At 57.3% G+C, this 17,203-nt stretch overlaps 2 protein-coding genes across 4 annotated transcripts; both read right to left on the reverse strand.

Annotated features, from left to right (window-relative positions):
- Positions 1-2,615: 2,615 nt before the first annotated feature.
- PLIN5 (perilipin 5) lies at positions 2,616-9,453 on the reverse strand. 2 transcript variants are annotated; one of them, XM_032306769.1, is made up of 8 exons: positions 9,373-9,453; positions 8,239-8,314; positions 7,600-7,795; positions 6,672-6,754; positions 6,148-6,328; positions 5,189-5,388; positions 3,843-3,959; positions 2,616-3,639 (listed from the first exon to the last, which is right to left on the reverse strand). In XM_032306769.1, exons 2-8 carry the CDS (start codon positions 8,296-8,298, stop codon positions 3,109-3,111), a joined length of 1,368 nt encoding a protein of 455 aa, XP_032162660.1. In that variant the 5' UTR covers positions 8,299-8,314; positions 9,373-9,453; the 3' UTR covers positions 2,616-3,108. The 2 variants fall into 2 exon arrangements, with proteins under 2 accessions (XP_032162660.1, XP_032162670.1); XM_032306779.1 differs by lacking the exon at positions 9,373-9,453 and adding an exon at positions 8,972-9,215.
- A 465-nt stretch (positions 9,454-9,918) lies between these two features.
- On the reverse strand, positions 9,919-13,588 carry LRG1 (leucine rich alpha-2-glycoprotein 1). 2 transcript variants are annotated; one of them, XM_032306791.1, is made up of 3 exons: positions 13,464-13,588; positions 11,448-12,305; positions 9,919-10,170 (listed from the first exon to the last, which is right to left on the reverse strand). In XM_032306791.1, exons 1-3 carry the CDS (start codon positions 13,514-13,516, stop codon positions 9,921-9,923), a joined length of 1,161 nt encoding a protein of 386 aa, XP_032162682.1. In that variant the 5' UTR covers positions 13,517-13,588; the 3' UTR covers positions 9,919-9,920. The 2 variants fall into 2 exon arrangements, with proteins under 2 accessions (XP_032162682.1, XP_032162692.1); XM_032306801.1 differs by lacking the exon at positions 9,919-10,170 and having other exon boundaries at positions 10,627-12,305.
- Between the last annotated feature and the right edge of the window lie 3,615 nt (positions 13,589-17,203).

Raw genomic sequence — 17,203 nt, forward strand, 5'->3', positions numbered from 1 at the left:
ATCAATTTATACCTGGCGCACACACAGCATTTAATAAACATTTAGCTAAATGGGCCAACTCATAGGACAGTTCTGAGTGTGAAGTGTGGTCAAGCACGTGACCTGTTTACCCCAGTGCCTGGTACCCAGCAGGTACTCAACAAACACTAGCTTAGCATTGTCCAGGCAGAAAGAGAGGAACAGGGTCTCTCCTGGGCAGGGAGGGGATGTGTCAATCTCCAGGAGGGATTTCCCTTGATAAATTAGGGCCAAAATGTGGGTCCAGGGTCCAGGGTGCCAAAAGAGCCGGGGGATCTTGGGAGTGAGATCCAGGCCTGGTGGGCTTGGGACAACCCAGGGTGACTTCTTGGAGGAGGCATCCTCTGCCCGAGGCCACAGAGCCAGAAAGCGGGAGAGACAGGATTCGAATGTGGCCCCAGAGTCTATGCGCAGAGTGGGCTGTCTGTGCATTGGTACAGAGGCCGGCAGACAAATGATGCCCTCCATGAGCTGAGTTTCCCCCTGACTGCTCCTGGGACAGGGGTCCCCGTTGTGTGCTGGTGGGGTAGGGGACAGACCCCATTGGTGGCTCTGGGCACTGAGCTGGGAGGCGGGAGGGTTCGGACACAGCCTGATGACCCCTAAGTCATCTCCTTGGAGCCATCGCTGTGTTTGCCAAACAGTTGGGGAACAAAATGGGGATGTCCCCCAAACTCTAACCTCCCCGCCAATCCTTTCCAAAGGTGGCAGGGGAGAAGGGAAACCTTGGGTGTGCTCCTCCCCTTCTCACAGGCTGCCACAGCACCGTGAGGGCAGAGAAACCCAGCCAAGATAATAAAAGTGATCACAAACATCCGAGTCACGTCCCGCCCTCCTCTGCCCAAAGTTCCCAGGGATCCCACCTCCCTGGAGGAAACCCTAGTCTTCCTCACGGCCCTGGCCCCTACCACCTCCCTGTCCTCCCCTTCTCCCTCTCTCCCCTCGACTCATTCTGCTCTAGACACACTGTTCCGTCAACACCCCAGGGCCAGTGCTGCCCCAGGGCCTTTGCACAAGCAGTGCCTCCTGCCCAGGATGCTTGTCAGTCTTTGCTCTGAGAGATCTTCTTGGACCCCCTTCTCCTATTTAAAAATACACACCCTTCCTTCTACCCTCACAAGCAACCCCATCCTCCAACCCTTTTATATCTTTCATCATCTATACAACTAAGACATAATTTGCACATAGTTTGTTGTCTCTCCAGCTGCACTGTAAGGTCCCAGAGAGCAGGATTTTTACCTAGTTTGCTGCCTGCCTGGCACACAGCAGGTTCTCAACAGTATTTGCTTCCTGGCCGCACAGATGAATGAGTGAACAGCAGCTTCCGAACGTGAAGCGTGTCCTAGGACGGAGTATGGTCGCCTCGCTACTTTCATACCCACCCCACAGAGGAGAATCCAGGCTCACAGGAGGCAAGCAACTTGCCCACCCAGGCGTAGGCCGGGCTGAGATGCAAGCCCAGGGCCGTATCTACTGACCCACCCCATTCCAAGGTTTCCCCTCAGTCCATTAGCTTTCCCTTCCCACTGGTCCTGCCACGCTGACTCCCCCACTGTCCCCCAGTGCCATGCGTTTGCCCGAGTCACTCCCTCTGCAAAACACCCTTCCCGTGTGCCACCCTGACCATCCTCACCATGCTTCGCCCTCCAGGAGCCCCCAGCCTTGTGGCAGAAGAGAAGACAAGGTTGCCTGTGGCTCTCAGTCCGAGTGGAAGGGGGTTTAGAGTCTCAAGAAGGTGAGCTGTAGATTGTTGGAGCTATCCCACTGGGGTGGAGTGAGGGAAAGCTTCCTGGAGGAGGTGGCATTGGGGCTGGGGCTTGAAGATGGATGGGATGTGTCCAAGAGACGGGTGGTGGGGTGGGAGAGGACTCCAGGCACCGCCTGTGCACAGGCCTGGAGGTGGGGGGATTGCAGAGTTCGCTGGGAATGCGGCATGCCAGGGTAAGGAGTTTGCATAATTGGTTTGAGGGTGAGTGGGAGCCATGGACGTTCCTGACCAGGGGCGGGGAAGTTAATCTGGCTAGTGGGAGGTAGTTCAGCCTCCCAGAGCTGCCCCTGGGCCAGGTCCTAGGGAAGCCAGAGGCCACCCTGACCTCACCACATTACACTGTGGTTTCCTAACACCCCACCCAGCCACAGGGGAGTCTGAGGGGCAGCCAAGAATTCGGTCAAAGGATGGGAAGGCCCCCAAGAGACTGGCCCGTGGCCCTTCCCCTACCTCTGTCTGCCCCATTCTGACCAGTGCAGCTGGAAAAATCACAGCAAGTTCAACACCCCTCGGTCTAGGGAGGTTGGCATAGGACGGGCTGCCCTGTCTGACTTCTTTCTCCCTCTGATCCCGTTCTCTGCAGTTGCTAAGAAATTCATTTATACTAAAGTGTGAATAGCTTCCATTCCAGGAAGCTGCGTCTGGGTGCCTAACCATGTGGGCCCGGTGATAGAGGTGGGACTCGACAAGTTGTCAAGCTGGTCAGAGAGGCATTCTCACGCTTTCAAATCTCGAACCTTTGCTTGTACCATGCAGTCACACACCTGAGGTCCCCGGCACTCTGAAACTAAGACCCACCCTGGCCTGAACAGGGGCCACAGGCCTTTGAACAACACAAAGCACCTTTATTCCGGAGCACAAAACCCCAAAGGGCAAAGCAAGTGGGTCTGCAGGCCCAGCGGATACAGCTGGCTATCTTCCGGGACCCCCCAGTCCCCACAAGGTGGTGGGGGAGGAGGGTGCTCCCTTTTCAAAACCCCAAGTAGAAGCCATTGGGCAAAACGTGTGCTTCTATGGGGAGTTTTGATTCGTTTCTTGGGGTTCAGGGACAGGGCCACTGACAGATGAACCCAGCCGGGGGTTAGTGGGACCTGAATTGGGTTCCAGTCCCCATATGCTCAAGGGAAGGATTGGAGAGGGCCTGAGATCAGTGAAGCTGGTCTAAGATGGCGACTTCAGCCCCCCACTCCCACCCTGCACCCAGGCCGAGGCCACCGCATGGGCTGTTATTGCGCACACACGGCCACTAGGGGGCAGCAGGGATCTCGGATAGAAGCGGGCTTCCTGCTTGCTGCCCCGGGCGGCCCCGCGGCCGCCTCTGGTCAGAAGTCCAGCTCTGGCATCAGGGTGTGCTTGGGGGGGCTGGGGGGCACGGGTTCCTCCTTGGGAATGTCCTCTGGGAGGGCTGGCCCGTCCCCGTGCTCGGCCTCCCAGGCTTTCTGCTGGGCCGGCCAGTCCAGGTGAGCCCAGCGGGGGTCGGGGCCCCCCACGACCTCGTCCACCAGAACCTCCAGGTCGGGCGGCGGCGCAGACCGCTCCAGGAGGATGGGCGCAAAAGGCCCCACCAGCCAGGGCAGCGGCACGGCCTGCACCACCAGCTCCAGCAGCTCATCCACACAGGCGTGGGCCCGGGCCACACTGCCCTGGCCCTCGGCCAGGGCAGCGGCCGGCACGTCCCCGAAGCAGCGGGCGTCGGCGAAGGCGGACTGCAGGGCGTCCACACTGCGCCGCACCTCGGCCACCTTCTCCTGGGCGCCCGGGGGCAGGCCCCGCACGCTGCTCTCCAGCGCGTCCACTGTGCCCTGCAGCTCCCGCATCAGACTTCGGGACAGCACCAGCGTCTCCAGCTCTGCCTGTTGGGGGAAGGGAGGGGCCTCAGGGTACCAGATGGCCGCCGACCCAGACCAGCCCCTGCCTCAGTTTCTCCATGCACCCTCCAAACAGTGGAGCTCAACACTTGGTTTGAGAGAGCTGGAGTCTGGCCCCTGGCGCCCCGAGCAGATCCAGAACACACCCCCACACACTCCCCCTGCTGATCCTCTCCCTCCCACCCTACCTGGCTGCGCCGGCGGCCATTCTCTGGGGAGCGCTGGCTCCAGTCCTCCCAAAGCTCATGCACCTTCCCAGGGCGGGCCGGGGCAGTGGGTGTCACACCGCACTGCATGAGGTTGATCTGCGGGGACAGGGATAGTGGTCAGAGCTGGACCATTTGGGGGCTCAGGGGAGCCAGCATCCTAGCCTGGATCTGGTCTCGATAAACATCTAGAGAACATCTTCTTCCCTGCAACCTTCCCCCACCTGCTGATCCAGCCTGGCCCATCTGCCCGCTCTCTCCTCTGCTCTTGGTCAGACCCTGAGACCTGTGGGTCCCCTAAAACTCAGGCTCACTTTGCCTGTGCTGCTCCCTCTGCTGGCGACGCACTTCCCTCCACTCCATGCCCCTGCCTGGTTCGCTCCAGTTTAAGTTTCAGTGTAGACGACTCCCCCTCCAGGAAGTCTTCCCTCCTGCCCTCCTGGCCGGGCAGATTCCACAACCCCTCGTATGTCTCCATCCGGGCCCTGATCCCCCTACTGGACCCCCACTGTGTCTTCGGCACCTGGGACAGGGCCGGCTCTAGGAGATAAATAGAAATAAAGTGTGGTCCATCTGCACTCTGGAATATGATTCAGCCTTGAAAAGGAAGGGCATTTTCACCCCTGCTACAACCTGGATGGACCCTGACAGCGTTGTGCTCGGAGATAAACCGTCTCAGGGGCTCATAGGCGCCCTCTGGTGGGTGCTGTGGGGAGGTCAGAGTGGAGTCCTTGGTGGGGCTGGGGGTGGGCTGGCCCTGGGCGAGAGAAGAGGAGGGGGAGCTATGGGCAGAGCTGGGGTACTGGCTGGTGTGCGGGATGTGGGATCGGAGGAGAAGAGGGGAGTCGGGGCTTGCTCCGGTGTTGAGCTGAGTCCTGGAAGCACGGAGGTTGAGAGGCAGCAGGAGGAAGAAGTTAGGGGCGTCTGAACTTATCCAGCTCAGTTAAACGGGAGCTGCCATGGTCCTTTGGAGCAGGTGGGCATGAACAGTGAGGGAAGAGGCGAGAACCTACAGGTTGGGGAGGGCTGGGGTTGGTGGCCGGAAAGCAAGGGAAGGGGAACTTTTTCTCACTCCTGAACGACCCTAACTGCCTGTAAATTCCAGCTCTTGCTCCCCCCCCCCCACTGGATGAAACCCCTTCCCGTCTCCCCAGGCTCAGCCTTGACCCCTCCCTGAGCTGCCCCAGCCCTGAACACACACAGCGGGAGGCAGCCGAGCTCGGCTGTGCCTCCCCCTTCAGACCAGCTCAGGACCAGGTCCTCAGCCGGCACTCGGTCCATGCCTACGGGCCTGCATCGTGGCGGGGGTGTGGACAGAGGGCTCTCACCAGCTCCAGCGTCTCCTGCAGCTTGGCCAGTGTGTCCTGGGCATGGTGTTTCTTCTGCCTCAGTTTCCCCAGGGAGTGCTCATAAGCCAGGTGGCGGAGCCGCGTGGACAGGGAGCCCAGACGTACGAAGTAGCCCTGGTGTTTCCTCTGCTCCTCCACAGACCCCACTTCCGGGCCCTCAGCCTCGGCCGCCAGGGCCGCTGGGGGATGGGACGGGGGAGGGGGTCAGCATGGCCACCCCACCACATCTGCTCACTCTCCTTCTGGGTGAACAAGCCCACGGACTCCCTAACTTATCATTTCCTTTACCAGGATCAACTCAACCTTCCCCGGACCCTAGGACCTAGGCACTGCTATTAGCCCCATTTACAGATGAGGAACACTGAGGCAAAGGGAAATACGTCCCACGGCATGCAAGAGGCAGATCCGGGATTCCAACCCAGGCACTCTTAACCCCTCGACTGAACGGTCTGTGAAGGATATCCTGCAGGGGCTTGGCATACAGTAGGTGCCTCATAAATGACTCGCAGCCTTGCTGCAGACGAGGGAGTGCCTTGACACACTTTTCCCGGGCCCTAAAGCAGGGGCTGGGAGGTCAGATCGTCTCTGGGGTCAGAGACAGGTGGTAGAAAGTTGGAGAATGGTGCTTTTTGTTTTGTTTTGTAAGATTTTATTTTTTGAGTCCTATTTACCCCCAATTTGGGACTCAAGCTCACAACCCTCAAGTCTCTGAGCCCCGTAGACTCTTAGGGTCTGTGTGGTCTGATTTCTAGCAGAATGTGGGTCGGGGGGCCATGGATGGGGATGCGGACGTCAGGCCCGGGCTCAGCTCAGTGTTTCCTGCTGAACTGCTGTGTGGCCCTGCCCAAGTCCCAGACTTCTCGGATCCGTCCCCACCAGGATGCGGACTGAGCAGAAGGATTCAGCGGCAGGGCAGGGCAGGAGGGTGGCGGCCTCACCGAGCTCGTCCTCAGTCATGGGCAGGAAGTGGTCCACCAGCTCCTCTGACTTGCCCAGCACGACGTCCACGGCGTGGCTCATGGAGCGCTTTAGGTCCACGCTCCAGCGGCGGCCCTGCCGGGCCAGGCCCACCATGCCCGTCACACCACTGGCCACCGTATCCTTGGCCGAGGTCACCACCTGGTGGGAGGGGCTCCTTCCAGATTTTGACTTCCTTCTCTCAGCCCAGCTCCCTGGGGCTCGGTATCAAGGGGTCCCTGGCCCCTCCTGGCCCTGGGCCTCGATTTCCCTTCTATAAGACGGAGGCAAAGAAAAGTTCTCCCGCACGGGGTTGTTGAGGGGATAACGGGCCCCAGCCTGCTAGACTCGGGTGCAGATTATTTTCGTCTGGCTGGTGTTTTTTTTTGAGTTGGGCCCAAACCTGACTCAGCCCCCCTGTCTGGCCGGCCCAGGTGTCCAGGCTGGTCCTGGGGAGGCTGCGCTGCTCCCTCCCACCCCCACCCCTCCCTGGGTCCCCACCGACCGTCTCAGAAGGTTGCTGGAGAAAAGGCAGCTTCTCTTCCAGCTTGTCCAGACCCCGGCAGGCGAGGTGGTTCACTGTGGCCACTGGAGGGGAGAGGCAGGGAGTGAGGGCAAGAGGAGTAGGGGGAGGTAGAGGGAGGCCTGGGCCACCCCACGAGGGGCTGGGGACCCTGAGGGTGGGGGTGGGGCACCAGGCTGGACCCCACCACTTCTACTGTCTTCCCAGCCTCAGCCCTGCCACCGGGCTGCCACCGGTGCCAAGGTGACTCCCCGTTCATGCCCGGCTCAGATGCCCCAGCGAGCAGGCTCAAGGTCACCCAAACTAGCCAAGGCGGAGGAGGCGGGGAAGGCCCTGAGCTGGGACCCTCCGGTGACCCCCTTCCTTGGTCAGATGTGAAGTCAAGGCCTTCGATCCACCCCGACCCCGTGCCAGGCTGGACGCCTCAGCTGGTCCCAGGAGTCCAGGGATATGTGGGGCTCGGGACACGCAGGGGCAGCGACAGAGAGGAAGACGGGGAGGGAGGTGGACAGGCAAAGGGACCTGAGGTGTGTCAGGCCACTCAACCAGGGAGGACATCAAGACACACAGGAAGGGGACAGAAAGAGGGCGGCCCAGATAAACAGCCAAGAACGGAGGTCCAGGAGATCCAACCACAGAGGGACAACCTACAGAGCAATGCAGGTGGAATCAGGGGTGGCAGTGGGGGCAGGCGGGGTGCGGGAGGTGGCACCGGCAGGGCTGGGGGAGGGTGAGACGTGTGGGTGGGGGCACAGACAGGTGGACGGGCTAAACGGCACTCTCACGGAGGTCCCAGCTCAGCAGGTGCCCGCCAGAGCCTTCATGCGGATGGAGCAGGAGGGGACGGGGCAGCTGGGACATACTGCAGGACCCAGGGTCTTGGGGGGTTGGGGGGCGGGGTGGGACTCACGCTGGGGCTGCAGGTGGCTGAGCAGCGGCTGGGCGTGGTCCAGGGCGCGGGTGGTCAGGCCGCACATGCAGTGCTCGGCCAGGCGGCAGGCAGAGCCCAGCAGCGGGTGCCTGTCCTTGGCCGCGCTGTAAGCATCGAAGACGGCGGAGCACGTGGTCCTGACCAGCGGCAGGGCCACCACGCGCTGCACCACGTTCTGCGGGAAGAGGTGGCGTCAGAGGGGCCCCTGATGGGGCGGGGCGGGGGTGGGGGTGTGTGGGGAGCTCAGCCACACCTCAGTCCACACGTGCCCTCTCTGGGCCAGGATGACCACGTGGGCGAGAGGGTTGGGGGGACTGCGCAGGAAACCTGGGGCTTCAGCCTCCCCATCTGTAAAATGGGTTTCTAGGGCTGCAAGATTCATAGGCGTGAAGTGCCCAGAGCGGGGTCGATGCAGAGTCTTGGGCAGAGACCCCGGGGGTGGGGGAGGGAGAGACACTCCCCGCTCCCGGCACCACTGTGCCCCTCTGGGAAATGAGTAGGCTGTGCCACCCCCCCCCCCCATGGTCCAGAGGGGGTCCCTGGTCTGAAACTGTTCCAGAAGGGATATCCCCCCACTCTGGCCTGTGCCCCTCCTCCGTGGGCAGGGCAGCCCCGCACCTGCTGGTTCTGTTCCCACAAGCTGGTTCGGGGGGACTGGGCAGCCTCATCTTCTGACATGTCTGCTGCGAACACCCTGCGGGACGGGACAGGGTGAGAGGGGCCTCTACCCACCAGCCCCCTTGGGTCCTGTCCAGGCCTTGGGTTCTGTCCCGCTGGGCTTGGTGACTTGGGCAAGTATTGTTCTCTCCTGCGACCTCAGTCTCCTCAAAATAGGGTAATGATGGGGCACCCGCGTGGCTCAGTCCGTAGAGCACCCGACTCCTGGTTTCAGCTCAGGTCGTGATCTCAGGGGCGTGAGGCTTGTGCTGGGCTCTGCGCTCAGCGGCGGGTCTGCTTGAGATTTTTCTCCCTCTCCGTCTACCTCCTCCCCTGCTTGCACACCCACACTCTCTCTCTCTCAAATAAATAAGTAAATCTTAAAAAACAAACAAACAAACAAACAAAAAACTAGGGTAATGGTCGTAGCTACCTCACAGTGTCATGAGGGACATGGACAATGTGACAATGCATGCACAGGACCCTGCACACAGCGGGTGCACACTAGAGAGCTCTGGCAAGGTGGGGACACTGTAGTGATTCAAAGCATGGGCTCTGGAGAGAGAAAGACCTGGATTCAAATCTTGCCATTACCTGCTGTGTGACTTGGGGCAAGTGCCTTCACCTCTCTGAGCTGTTTCCCCTTCTGCAAAGGAGAGGAGGTGCCTGCCGTCCCTCCCCACCCCCAACTCACCCTTCCCCGACAGAACTGCATACGCAGCCTCCGGCAGGGGTGGAGGGGGCAGCTGCAGAATCCCAGTAAGTCCACAGACTGACGGGGAAACTGAGGCGGCCAGCAGGTCCGTGGTGTTTCCAAAGCCACTCATCTAAGCGGACTCCATGGTCCGCTTAGAGCGGGGAGTTCGACCTGAGGCTCCTGCTCTTAGTTCTTCCTTTATCTCCACCCTGTGCCCTCAGAGCCCTGGTCCCCACCCAACTGGGTCCTGAGCTTCAGCCAACTGGGCCAAGGGTCTCGGCCACCTGCTCCGCCCATCATCCCCCTCCTTCTCACGCCGCTCGATCCTCTCCCGCCCATCTGATCTGGAGCCCCCAAATCTGCGGGGCTCTCCTGGACGCCCTCCGCGTGGCACTCACCTGGGCGCGTGCAGCCACAGCCTCCAAGTGCCCCTGCGGACCCCAGACTCTGGCTCCAGTCTCCGCCCACCGCTGGCCCCTCCCGCCTTATAGCGGCTCAGGGGGCGGACCTTCTGGGACTGACCAATGGGGAGGGGCCGGGCGGAGGCGTGTCTCGGGGGCGGGGCTCCAGCCTACCCTCCCCACCCTGCACGCTTCCCTGGGGCTCTGTCCGGGTTGGGGTCGGAGTCGGGGTCGGAGTCGGGGTTGGGGCTGGAGTCGGGGTCGGGTCGGGGCGGGGGTGGGGGGAAGTAGGGGGCGCTCCGCAGTTGTCATAGTAACTTGAGGACGCTGGATGCCCCAGAATTGAGCTACTTTCCTTGGCCAGTTTTGGCCACCTGTCACCCTGCTGTTGCCGCAGATACCCCTGGAGGACGATCCTGCAGCTCCCACCGCCTCCCAGAGGAGTGACCTTAGGCAAGTCCTCAAGGTCCTTCTGGTTATTTAAAAAAATCTGCCATTTAACTTGGCCAGGAATCCTGGCCGGCCCATTCCCTTGGATCCCCATTTTACAGATGAGCAAAGTGAAGGATCCAATTCAAACCCCACTCGGCCAGACTCCAGGCTCCTCCCTGGCGTTCATCATCATGCCTGGAATGACCACCAATGTGACCATGACCATTCTTCCAGGGACCCCGCCCCCAGACACCCAGGGGTCCCCCAAATCTGACTCTGGCTCCCAACATGCCCAGCACTGTGTCAGCAGGTGGCCCAAGGTTCTGAGTGGGAGGAGCACAGGCTCCTATGCCTTCAGCTCCACCCAGCCCGCCCAAGCCCACCCTGGGTGGGTGGCTATCCCCCACGGCTTGTCATGGGCCAGCATGACAAATTGTTTAGAGACCTGAAGCAATCTGGTTTAATTTAAACCTTCCCCAGGACACAAGCTCTGGCAGGAGTCCACCGGTAAAATGACACTCTGGGCAATGGTCAGTGTTTTATTTCCAGTTAAGTCCTGGATGGGGGGAGGGGAGGAGGAGTCACGGGCCATCAGATCCCCACTGCCGTCCCTCTGGAAGCTTATATCTTGCACCCCAGGCCCTGGGTCAGGCTTCTTCTTTCCTTCTCCTTCCTTTTTTTTTTTTTTTTCCCCCAAAGATTTTATTTATTTATTTGACAGACAGAGATCACAAGTAGGCAGCGAGGCAGGCAGAGAGAGAGAGAGAAGCAGGCTCCCTATGGAGCGGAGAGCCCGATGCGGGGCTCGATCCCAGGACCCTGAGATCATGACCTGAGCCGAAGGCAGAGGCTTTAACCCACTGAGCCACCCAGGCGCCCCCTTTCTCCTTCCTTTTGGGGAGGACTAGAAAGTCAACCTGGGAGGTGCTCGGAACACAGTGAATTCTGCTAGAATTCCAATTCCATTCCACGGTTATTTCCTAAGCCCTCAGGTCTGACCCCAAACGGAATGATGCTGGCTTTGAGGGAAGACAGACCCAGGCTCTGCATTCGGAGACACCCTCTCCCCCCACCGCCGCCCACAAAGTGGGGAGGCAGAACCAGATAGAGACAACCCTCGCATAGCCAGGGCTGGGCCAGAGGGAGCCGAGCAGGCTGAGGGAGCCTGGAGATCAAGAGATCTGGAAAACGGGGGAAAACATTCTTTTCTCTTTTTCTTTTCTTTTAAGTAGGCTCCATGGCCACCGTGGGGGTTGAACTCATGACCCTGAGATTAAGAGTCGAGTGCTCTATTGACTGAGGCTGCCAGGTGCCCCAGGGAAAGACATTCTTGGAAGAGGGTACAGGAGGCTGGAAAAGCCCCACGTGCATTTTGGGCAGCCTGGGCCGAGCAGGTCCTGGCAGCTCTGGGAAGCTGAAGGTGAATTATTTGCTGAGTGGCGTGCGCTGAGCTGCCCGGCCTGTCTCATTACCTCGGTCCCAGGCCTCAGTGGGACTTGGCTGCTTCCAGGAGCTTCTGGCCCTTCGAGGCTTCAGGCCCAGCGCAGCGTGTGGCATTCTGGGAGAACATCTTGTCTCTGTTGGCCACGAGCCACCCATAGAGGTCGTCCAGTTTCTCATCACAGATCCAGGGGTTCCCAGAGATGTCAAAGCCTTCCTTCATGTCTCGGGTGGGCTGCCCCAGGGATGTCCAGAGCCCCTTGGGGACGCCGGTGAGCAAGTTGTTGGAGAGATCGAGCATATCCAGCTGCCGCAGGCCTTGGAAGGCGCCGGCGGCCACGGTGGCCAGCCTATTGTCATTCAGGAAAAGGTAGCGCAGGTCTGGCTGGGGTGACAAGAGCCCCTCTCCGAGCACCCGCAATCTGTTGCCCTCCAGGTGCAGCCTCTCCAACTGCAGGGGGCCCCGCAGAAGGTCAGGGGGCAAAGTCTTCAACTGGTTATTACTGAGGTCAAGGATGTGCAGGGAGGTGAAGTTGGCCAACAACCCAGGGGGCAGCATCTGGAGGCGGTTCCCGGATAGGTCCAGATGCCCCAAAGCTTGGAGCCCCTGCAGCCACGAGGGCTCCAGGATTTCCAGCCGGTTCTCTTTCAGCACCAGGGTGTGGAGAGCGGCAGAGACCCGGAAGAGGCCTGGGGGCAGCCGGGTCAGGGCATTGCGGGTTAAGTCAAGCACCTTCAGCAGAGGCACTGGCAGCAGGAACTTGGGGGAGAGGGTCTCCAGCTGGTTGGTGGAGAGGTGCAGCTCCTGGAGGTTAGAGGCGCCCTGGAGGGTGTCGGCCGGCAGCTGGGTGAGGTTGAAGAACTCCACCACCAGGTAAACCGTGTCAGCGGGGAGGCGGTGAGGGAGTTTGGCCGGTGGGTGGCAGGAGACGGAGCTGCCGTTGATCGAATGGAACACCAAGCAGGTGTCCCGGTTTGGGGTGACATCCTGAGCTGAGACCACAGAGAGCAGCAGCAGGAACAGTGTTCTAGAAAGACGGGAACTCAGGCCTCCTGGGCTGCAGGCAATGACAGAAGACATACCCCGCTTCATGAAAGGGTCCCCAGACTCTGCCAACTATTTCCTGTCTCCATCTCCACACCCAGGACCATGCCCCCTCATGGCTCCCCTGGATTCAGGCAGTCACCCCCTGCTCCTGTCCTGGCTTCCACCCGCACCTGCCAAGAGCTGCCAGAAGTTGCTGCAGATCTGGAGAGCAATCTAACTCTCCGAAAACTGAGTTTCTCAGTCTGACCCATAAATGCTACCCTTCTCTGTGGCCAGCCCAGCCCCAACAGGCTGTTAATGATTTCCAGTCAAATTTGCTAATTTCTTCTGCTCTGGCTTATTTTCTGGGTCATTTCTTTCTTTCTTTCTTTTTTTTTAAGATTTTATTTGTTTATTTGACAGACAGAGAGAGATCATAAGCAGGCAGAGAGGAAGGCAGACAGGAGGAGGCAGGCTCCCTGAGGAGCAGAAAGCCCAAAGCAGAGCTTGATCCCAGGACCCCAAGATCATGACCCGAGCCGAAGGCAGAGGCTTAACCCACTGAGTCGCCCAGGTGCCTCTTCCGGGTCATTTTTTAGCTCCCTGGCTCCAAATTTTAAAGGTAGGGTCAGTGAACTCCTACTTATCCTGCAAAGCCCCAGCTCCAATGCCCCCTTTTCCATGAAGCTTTCTTTGATTTTCCCAAGGTTTCCCCTCTGGCCTCCTGCTCTTCCTATCCAAACAAGGTTCTGTTTCTTTCTCTGATGGAGCCCCAGCTCTCACTCCAAAGTGCTTGGGTGCAACCCAGCACTCCAGAGGGAACTCTGAACATGAAAAGTGCATCCTGCTTCCTGCAGATCTGGGACAGGAATTTGGCCTTAGGATGGGGTGGTTTACAGTTGGCATCACAGTCCTTGGAAGGCTGGGACTTCTGCTCTTCCTGGTGCCTCCAGCAGGCCTCTGATGGGGTGTTGGTCAGGAGGTGTTGGTGGGCCTCCAAATCTCTGTCTGGCCTGGGGAACACCTGGGACTTCTGTAGTGAGTGTGTGTATGAGAGCACATCTGTCTATCGTTACAGCTGTAGGTCTATTCCAGCCTGCAGATCCATGTCTAGCCCTGTGACTTTGGTACATTAGACAGAGTGGTCTGCTATCTAGTTCTGCCCACCATGGGTGGGGTGGGGGCTTACCTCTGGTTGCGCTGTGGGCTCCAAGAGGACATGCCGGCCTCTCTCTTTTCCATCTATGTTCCCTTAGCCTGGTTAGGTAGCCTTATACCTGCCTGGACTGCCCGCAGGGCCACCTCCCCTCCTAGGGAAGTCCTCACCCACATCCTGTTCCCGTTAGTGGCTGGGCCCGAGCCAAGCAGGGGAAAGGAGCTGGTCAGAATTGCAAAATTGCTTCCTGGCAGGGAGAGGGCAGGAGGCTGGGATGCCTGCACCCTTCTCTACCTGCTTCTACCCAGTTTTTCATTCCTCTGATTCCTGCTTTTGGGGGTGGGAGGGTGCATGCACCTGAGAATCTCTGGGGCTGAATACCCACTTCCCCCAAACCAGAAATCTAGGGTCAGATTTGCAAGGCACCATGCCTGAGGAATAGGGACAGCTCTTTAAGCAAGAGGTACTCTTTGCAATAAATTTGAGCAACCAGGAAGTTCAATGAATAAATGAAAAGCATTTGTCTTCAATTCATGACATATTGTTGCTGGCTTTTTTTTTTTTAATAAAATCATTTCTAGAAAATAGATTTCAAAAGTAAGTGACACTCGAAGTCTTCATGGGCTTTGAACAATGGCCTGGGTGGGATGAAACCTGGCCCTGGCTCCCAGCTTCACTAGGAATGGCTTTATTTTGTGATCTTGGGCAAGTGGCTTAACTTTTTTTGGCTTCAGTTTCCATATCCATGAAGTTGAAATCAGTCTCCAAGGGCCCCTTCTACTCTTTCTTTCTTCATCTGACTCTAAGGTGCTCTTTGTTTTGGATATTTCTCATTGCATAATAAACACATTTGGAGGCTACAAATTTCCTTCTGAAAACTGCTTTGGCTGCATCCTGAGGGTTTGGCTAGTCAGTGCTTTCTTTCTTTCTTTCTTTCTTTCTTTTTTTGTTTGTTTGTTTGCATTCTAAACATTCAGGTGTTATGTGTCATCTTTACCTGCACCCAGGACTTCCATCATGGCTGGCCATGTCTCCTTCTCCCTTGCATGATCTCTGAAGAGTTTTCTGTCTTTTGAGCTGTGAGAATGAATAGGAGTTCTGTCTTGTGGACACATAAGTTCAGAGATGCACATGCAGGCTGACCATGACAGGCATAAAGAAAGATAGATGGATATCCTCATGAACCCACAGATAGAGATACAACCCAGAGACAGGGGAAAACACAAAGAACCATACAGAGGCACAGTCAGACAGAATAACAGATCCATAGAGTTGGACACACAGAAACGGATACCGACAAAATAGGCAAAGGACCTGAATAGACAGTTTCCCAAAGAAGACATCTAGATGGCCAACAGATACAGGGAAGGTGTTCAACATCACTTATCATCACTTGTCATCAGGAAAATGCAAATCAAACCCCAGTGAGATAGTGCCTCACACTCGTCAGAATAATAGAATCAAAAAGACAAGAAGTAACACATGTTGGCAGGGGCATGGAAAGGAGCGCTGTGCACTGTTGGTGGGAAAGCCAGTTGGTTCAACCACTGTGGAAAATGGTATGGAGGTCCCTCAAAACATAAAAAATAGGGATATATGGAAAAAAATAGGGATATGTGATCAAAGAATCCCACTTCTGTGTATTTAGCCAGGGAAAACATTAGAAAAGATACATGTGTTCCTTTGTTCATTGCAATATTGTTCACAGTAGCCAAGACATGGAATATCCTAGCGTCATTGACAAATGAATGAATAAAAAAGATGTGATAGGGCGCCTGGGTGGCTCAGTGGGTTGAGCCGCTGCCTTCGGCTCAGGTCATGATCTTGCGTCCCGGGATCGAGTCCCGCATCGGGCTCTCTGCTCAGCGGGGAGCCTGCTTCCTCCTCTCTCTCCCTCTGCCTGCTTCTCTGCCTACTTGTGATCTCTGTCTGTCAAATAAATAAATAAAATCTTTAAAAAAAAAAAAGATGTGATAAAAGAACAGAAAGAAAGAAGGAAGGAAAGAAAAAGAAAGGAAGGGAACAAACAAGCAAGCAAGCGGGTGCCTGGGTGGCTCAGTCGGTTAAGCGTCTGCCTTCGGCTCAGGTCCTGATCCTGGAGTCCCAGGACCAAGCCCCACATCGGGCTCCCTGCTCGGCGGGGAGTCTGCTTCTCCCTCTGCCCCTCCCCCTGCTCATGCTCACTCTCTTTCTCTCTGGTTTGCTTCTCTCATTCACTCTCCTTCTCTTTCTCAAATAAATAAAATCTTAAAAAGAAAGAATGTGAGAGACACACCCTGGAATATTATTCAAAAATAAAAAAGACCATGCTGCCATTTACCTCCGTGCTGTTGTATTCTCTAGAGCGTTACCCTACGCGGGACAAGTCAGGCAGACAGAGACCGATCCTAGGTGTTCTCACGTGTGTGTGGAATTTTAAAAATCCGAAACTGAGAGCGGGATGGTGGCTGCCAGGGGCTGGGGGGCGCCGGAAATGGGGAGGTATTGGTCTAAGGGCACAAACGTGCCCTTCTAAGAGGAGTACATCCCGGAGGTGTAATGTACAACCCGGTGCCTATAGTTATCCTTACTATGCATAGTAATGTGATATACTTGAAAATGGCTCCAAGAGTAGCTCTTAAAATGTTCTCATCACTTGCACAGGAACTAGGGAGTTAACCTATTCATTGTGGCAATCCTTGTGCAATCCTTGTGCACACGTCAAATCACTGAGTTGCACCCCTGAAACTCACACAGTGCTGATCGTCAGACCTCCCTCAGGAAGCCTGAAGAAAGGTGCACGCACAGGTTCAGGAGAAGCTAATCTGTCATCACGGAACTTTGTTTCTTGGTTTACTATACGAACAATCTCCCCCGCGACAAGGGAGACCCGGATCTGTTTTGTCCACTGCTCAGACCCCAGAGCCCGGCACACAGCAGGTCCTTCATGGGCACCGGTGGGAAGGAGGGAGTGGGAACGGGAAAGGTATAACGCCAAAGAAATCTCTTAAAGTGCAATCAGATCCCCTCTCCCCGGCTCCCCGCCCCCTGCTGAAAGGCTTCGGATGGTTCCCTGTCCCACTTAAAATTCGTTAGGCTGGGAGCGGGGTAAGATGGGGAGTTAATGTTTAACGGGGACAGAGAGACACAAATGTTCTGGGCATGGCTGGTGGGGGTGGGGGCCCAGCCGTGGGAGTGTGCTTCATGCCACCCAACTGCGCACTTAGGGATGGTTCCAATGGTGCATTCGAATTTATGTGGATTTTACCACAATAACAAAACTTTACACTGTGCACCCCTGAGGCCGTTTCTGCCTGGAGCCCTGGCCCTCCTCTCCCTCCTCATCAGCACCTGCTTCTGCCAGGCCCTCCTTTTGCTGCTGGAGGCCACTGTGACCACCACCTTGCCCCTCCCCCAAGCCCTTTCCCACCCAGAGGCTTGAGCTAGCTGTCCCCTCTGCCTGTGCACCTCCTCACGGCTGCTTTCTCACTTGTCACCTCTCAGCTCCCGTGTCACCCCACACAGTCCTCTGGTCCTATCTTCACAGCATGAATCACTGCTTCAGATCCAGTCCTGATTTGCATGTCTGGGGCCGGTCTCCCCCACCCGGCTGTGGACTCCACGAGGACAGGGATCTAAATCCCCAGCAGTGTCTGGCACGTAGCGGGTGCGCAACAAATATTTGCTCAAGGATGATCGGAACACCGGTCCCATCCGGATGCAGAAACCCGCCTCCTCCCATTTCGTAGTTCCCCAAAATTCTGCTGGTCACAGTGAGTCTCAGGGAGGGACCC

This window comes from Mustela erminea, chromosome 1 (genome assembly GCF_009829155.1).
Source record: "Mustela erminea isolate mMusErm1 chromosome 1, mMusErm1.Pri, whole genome shotgun sequence".
NCBI lineage: Eukaryota > Metazoa > Chordata > Mammalia > Carnivora > Mustelidae > Mustela > Mustela erminea.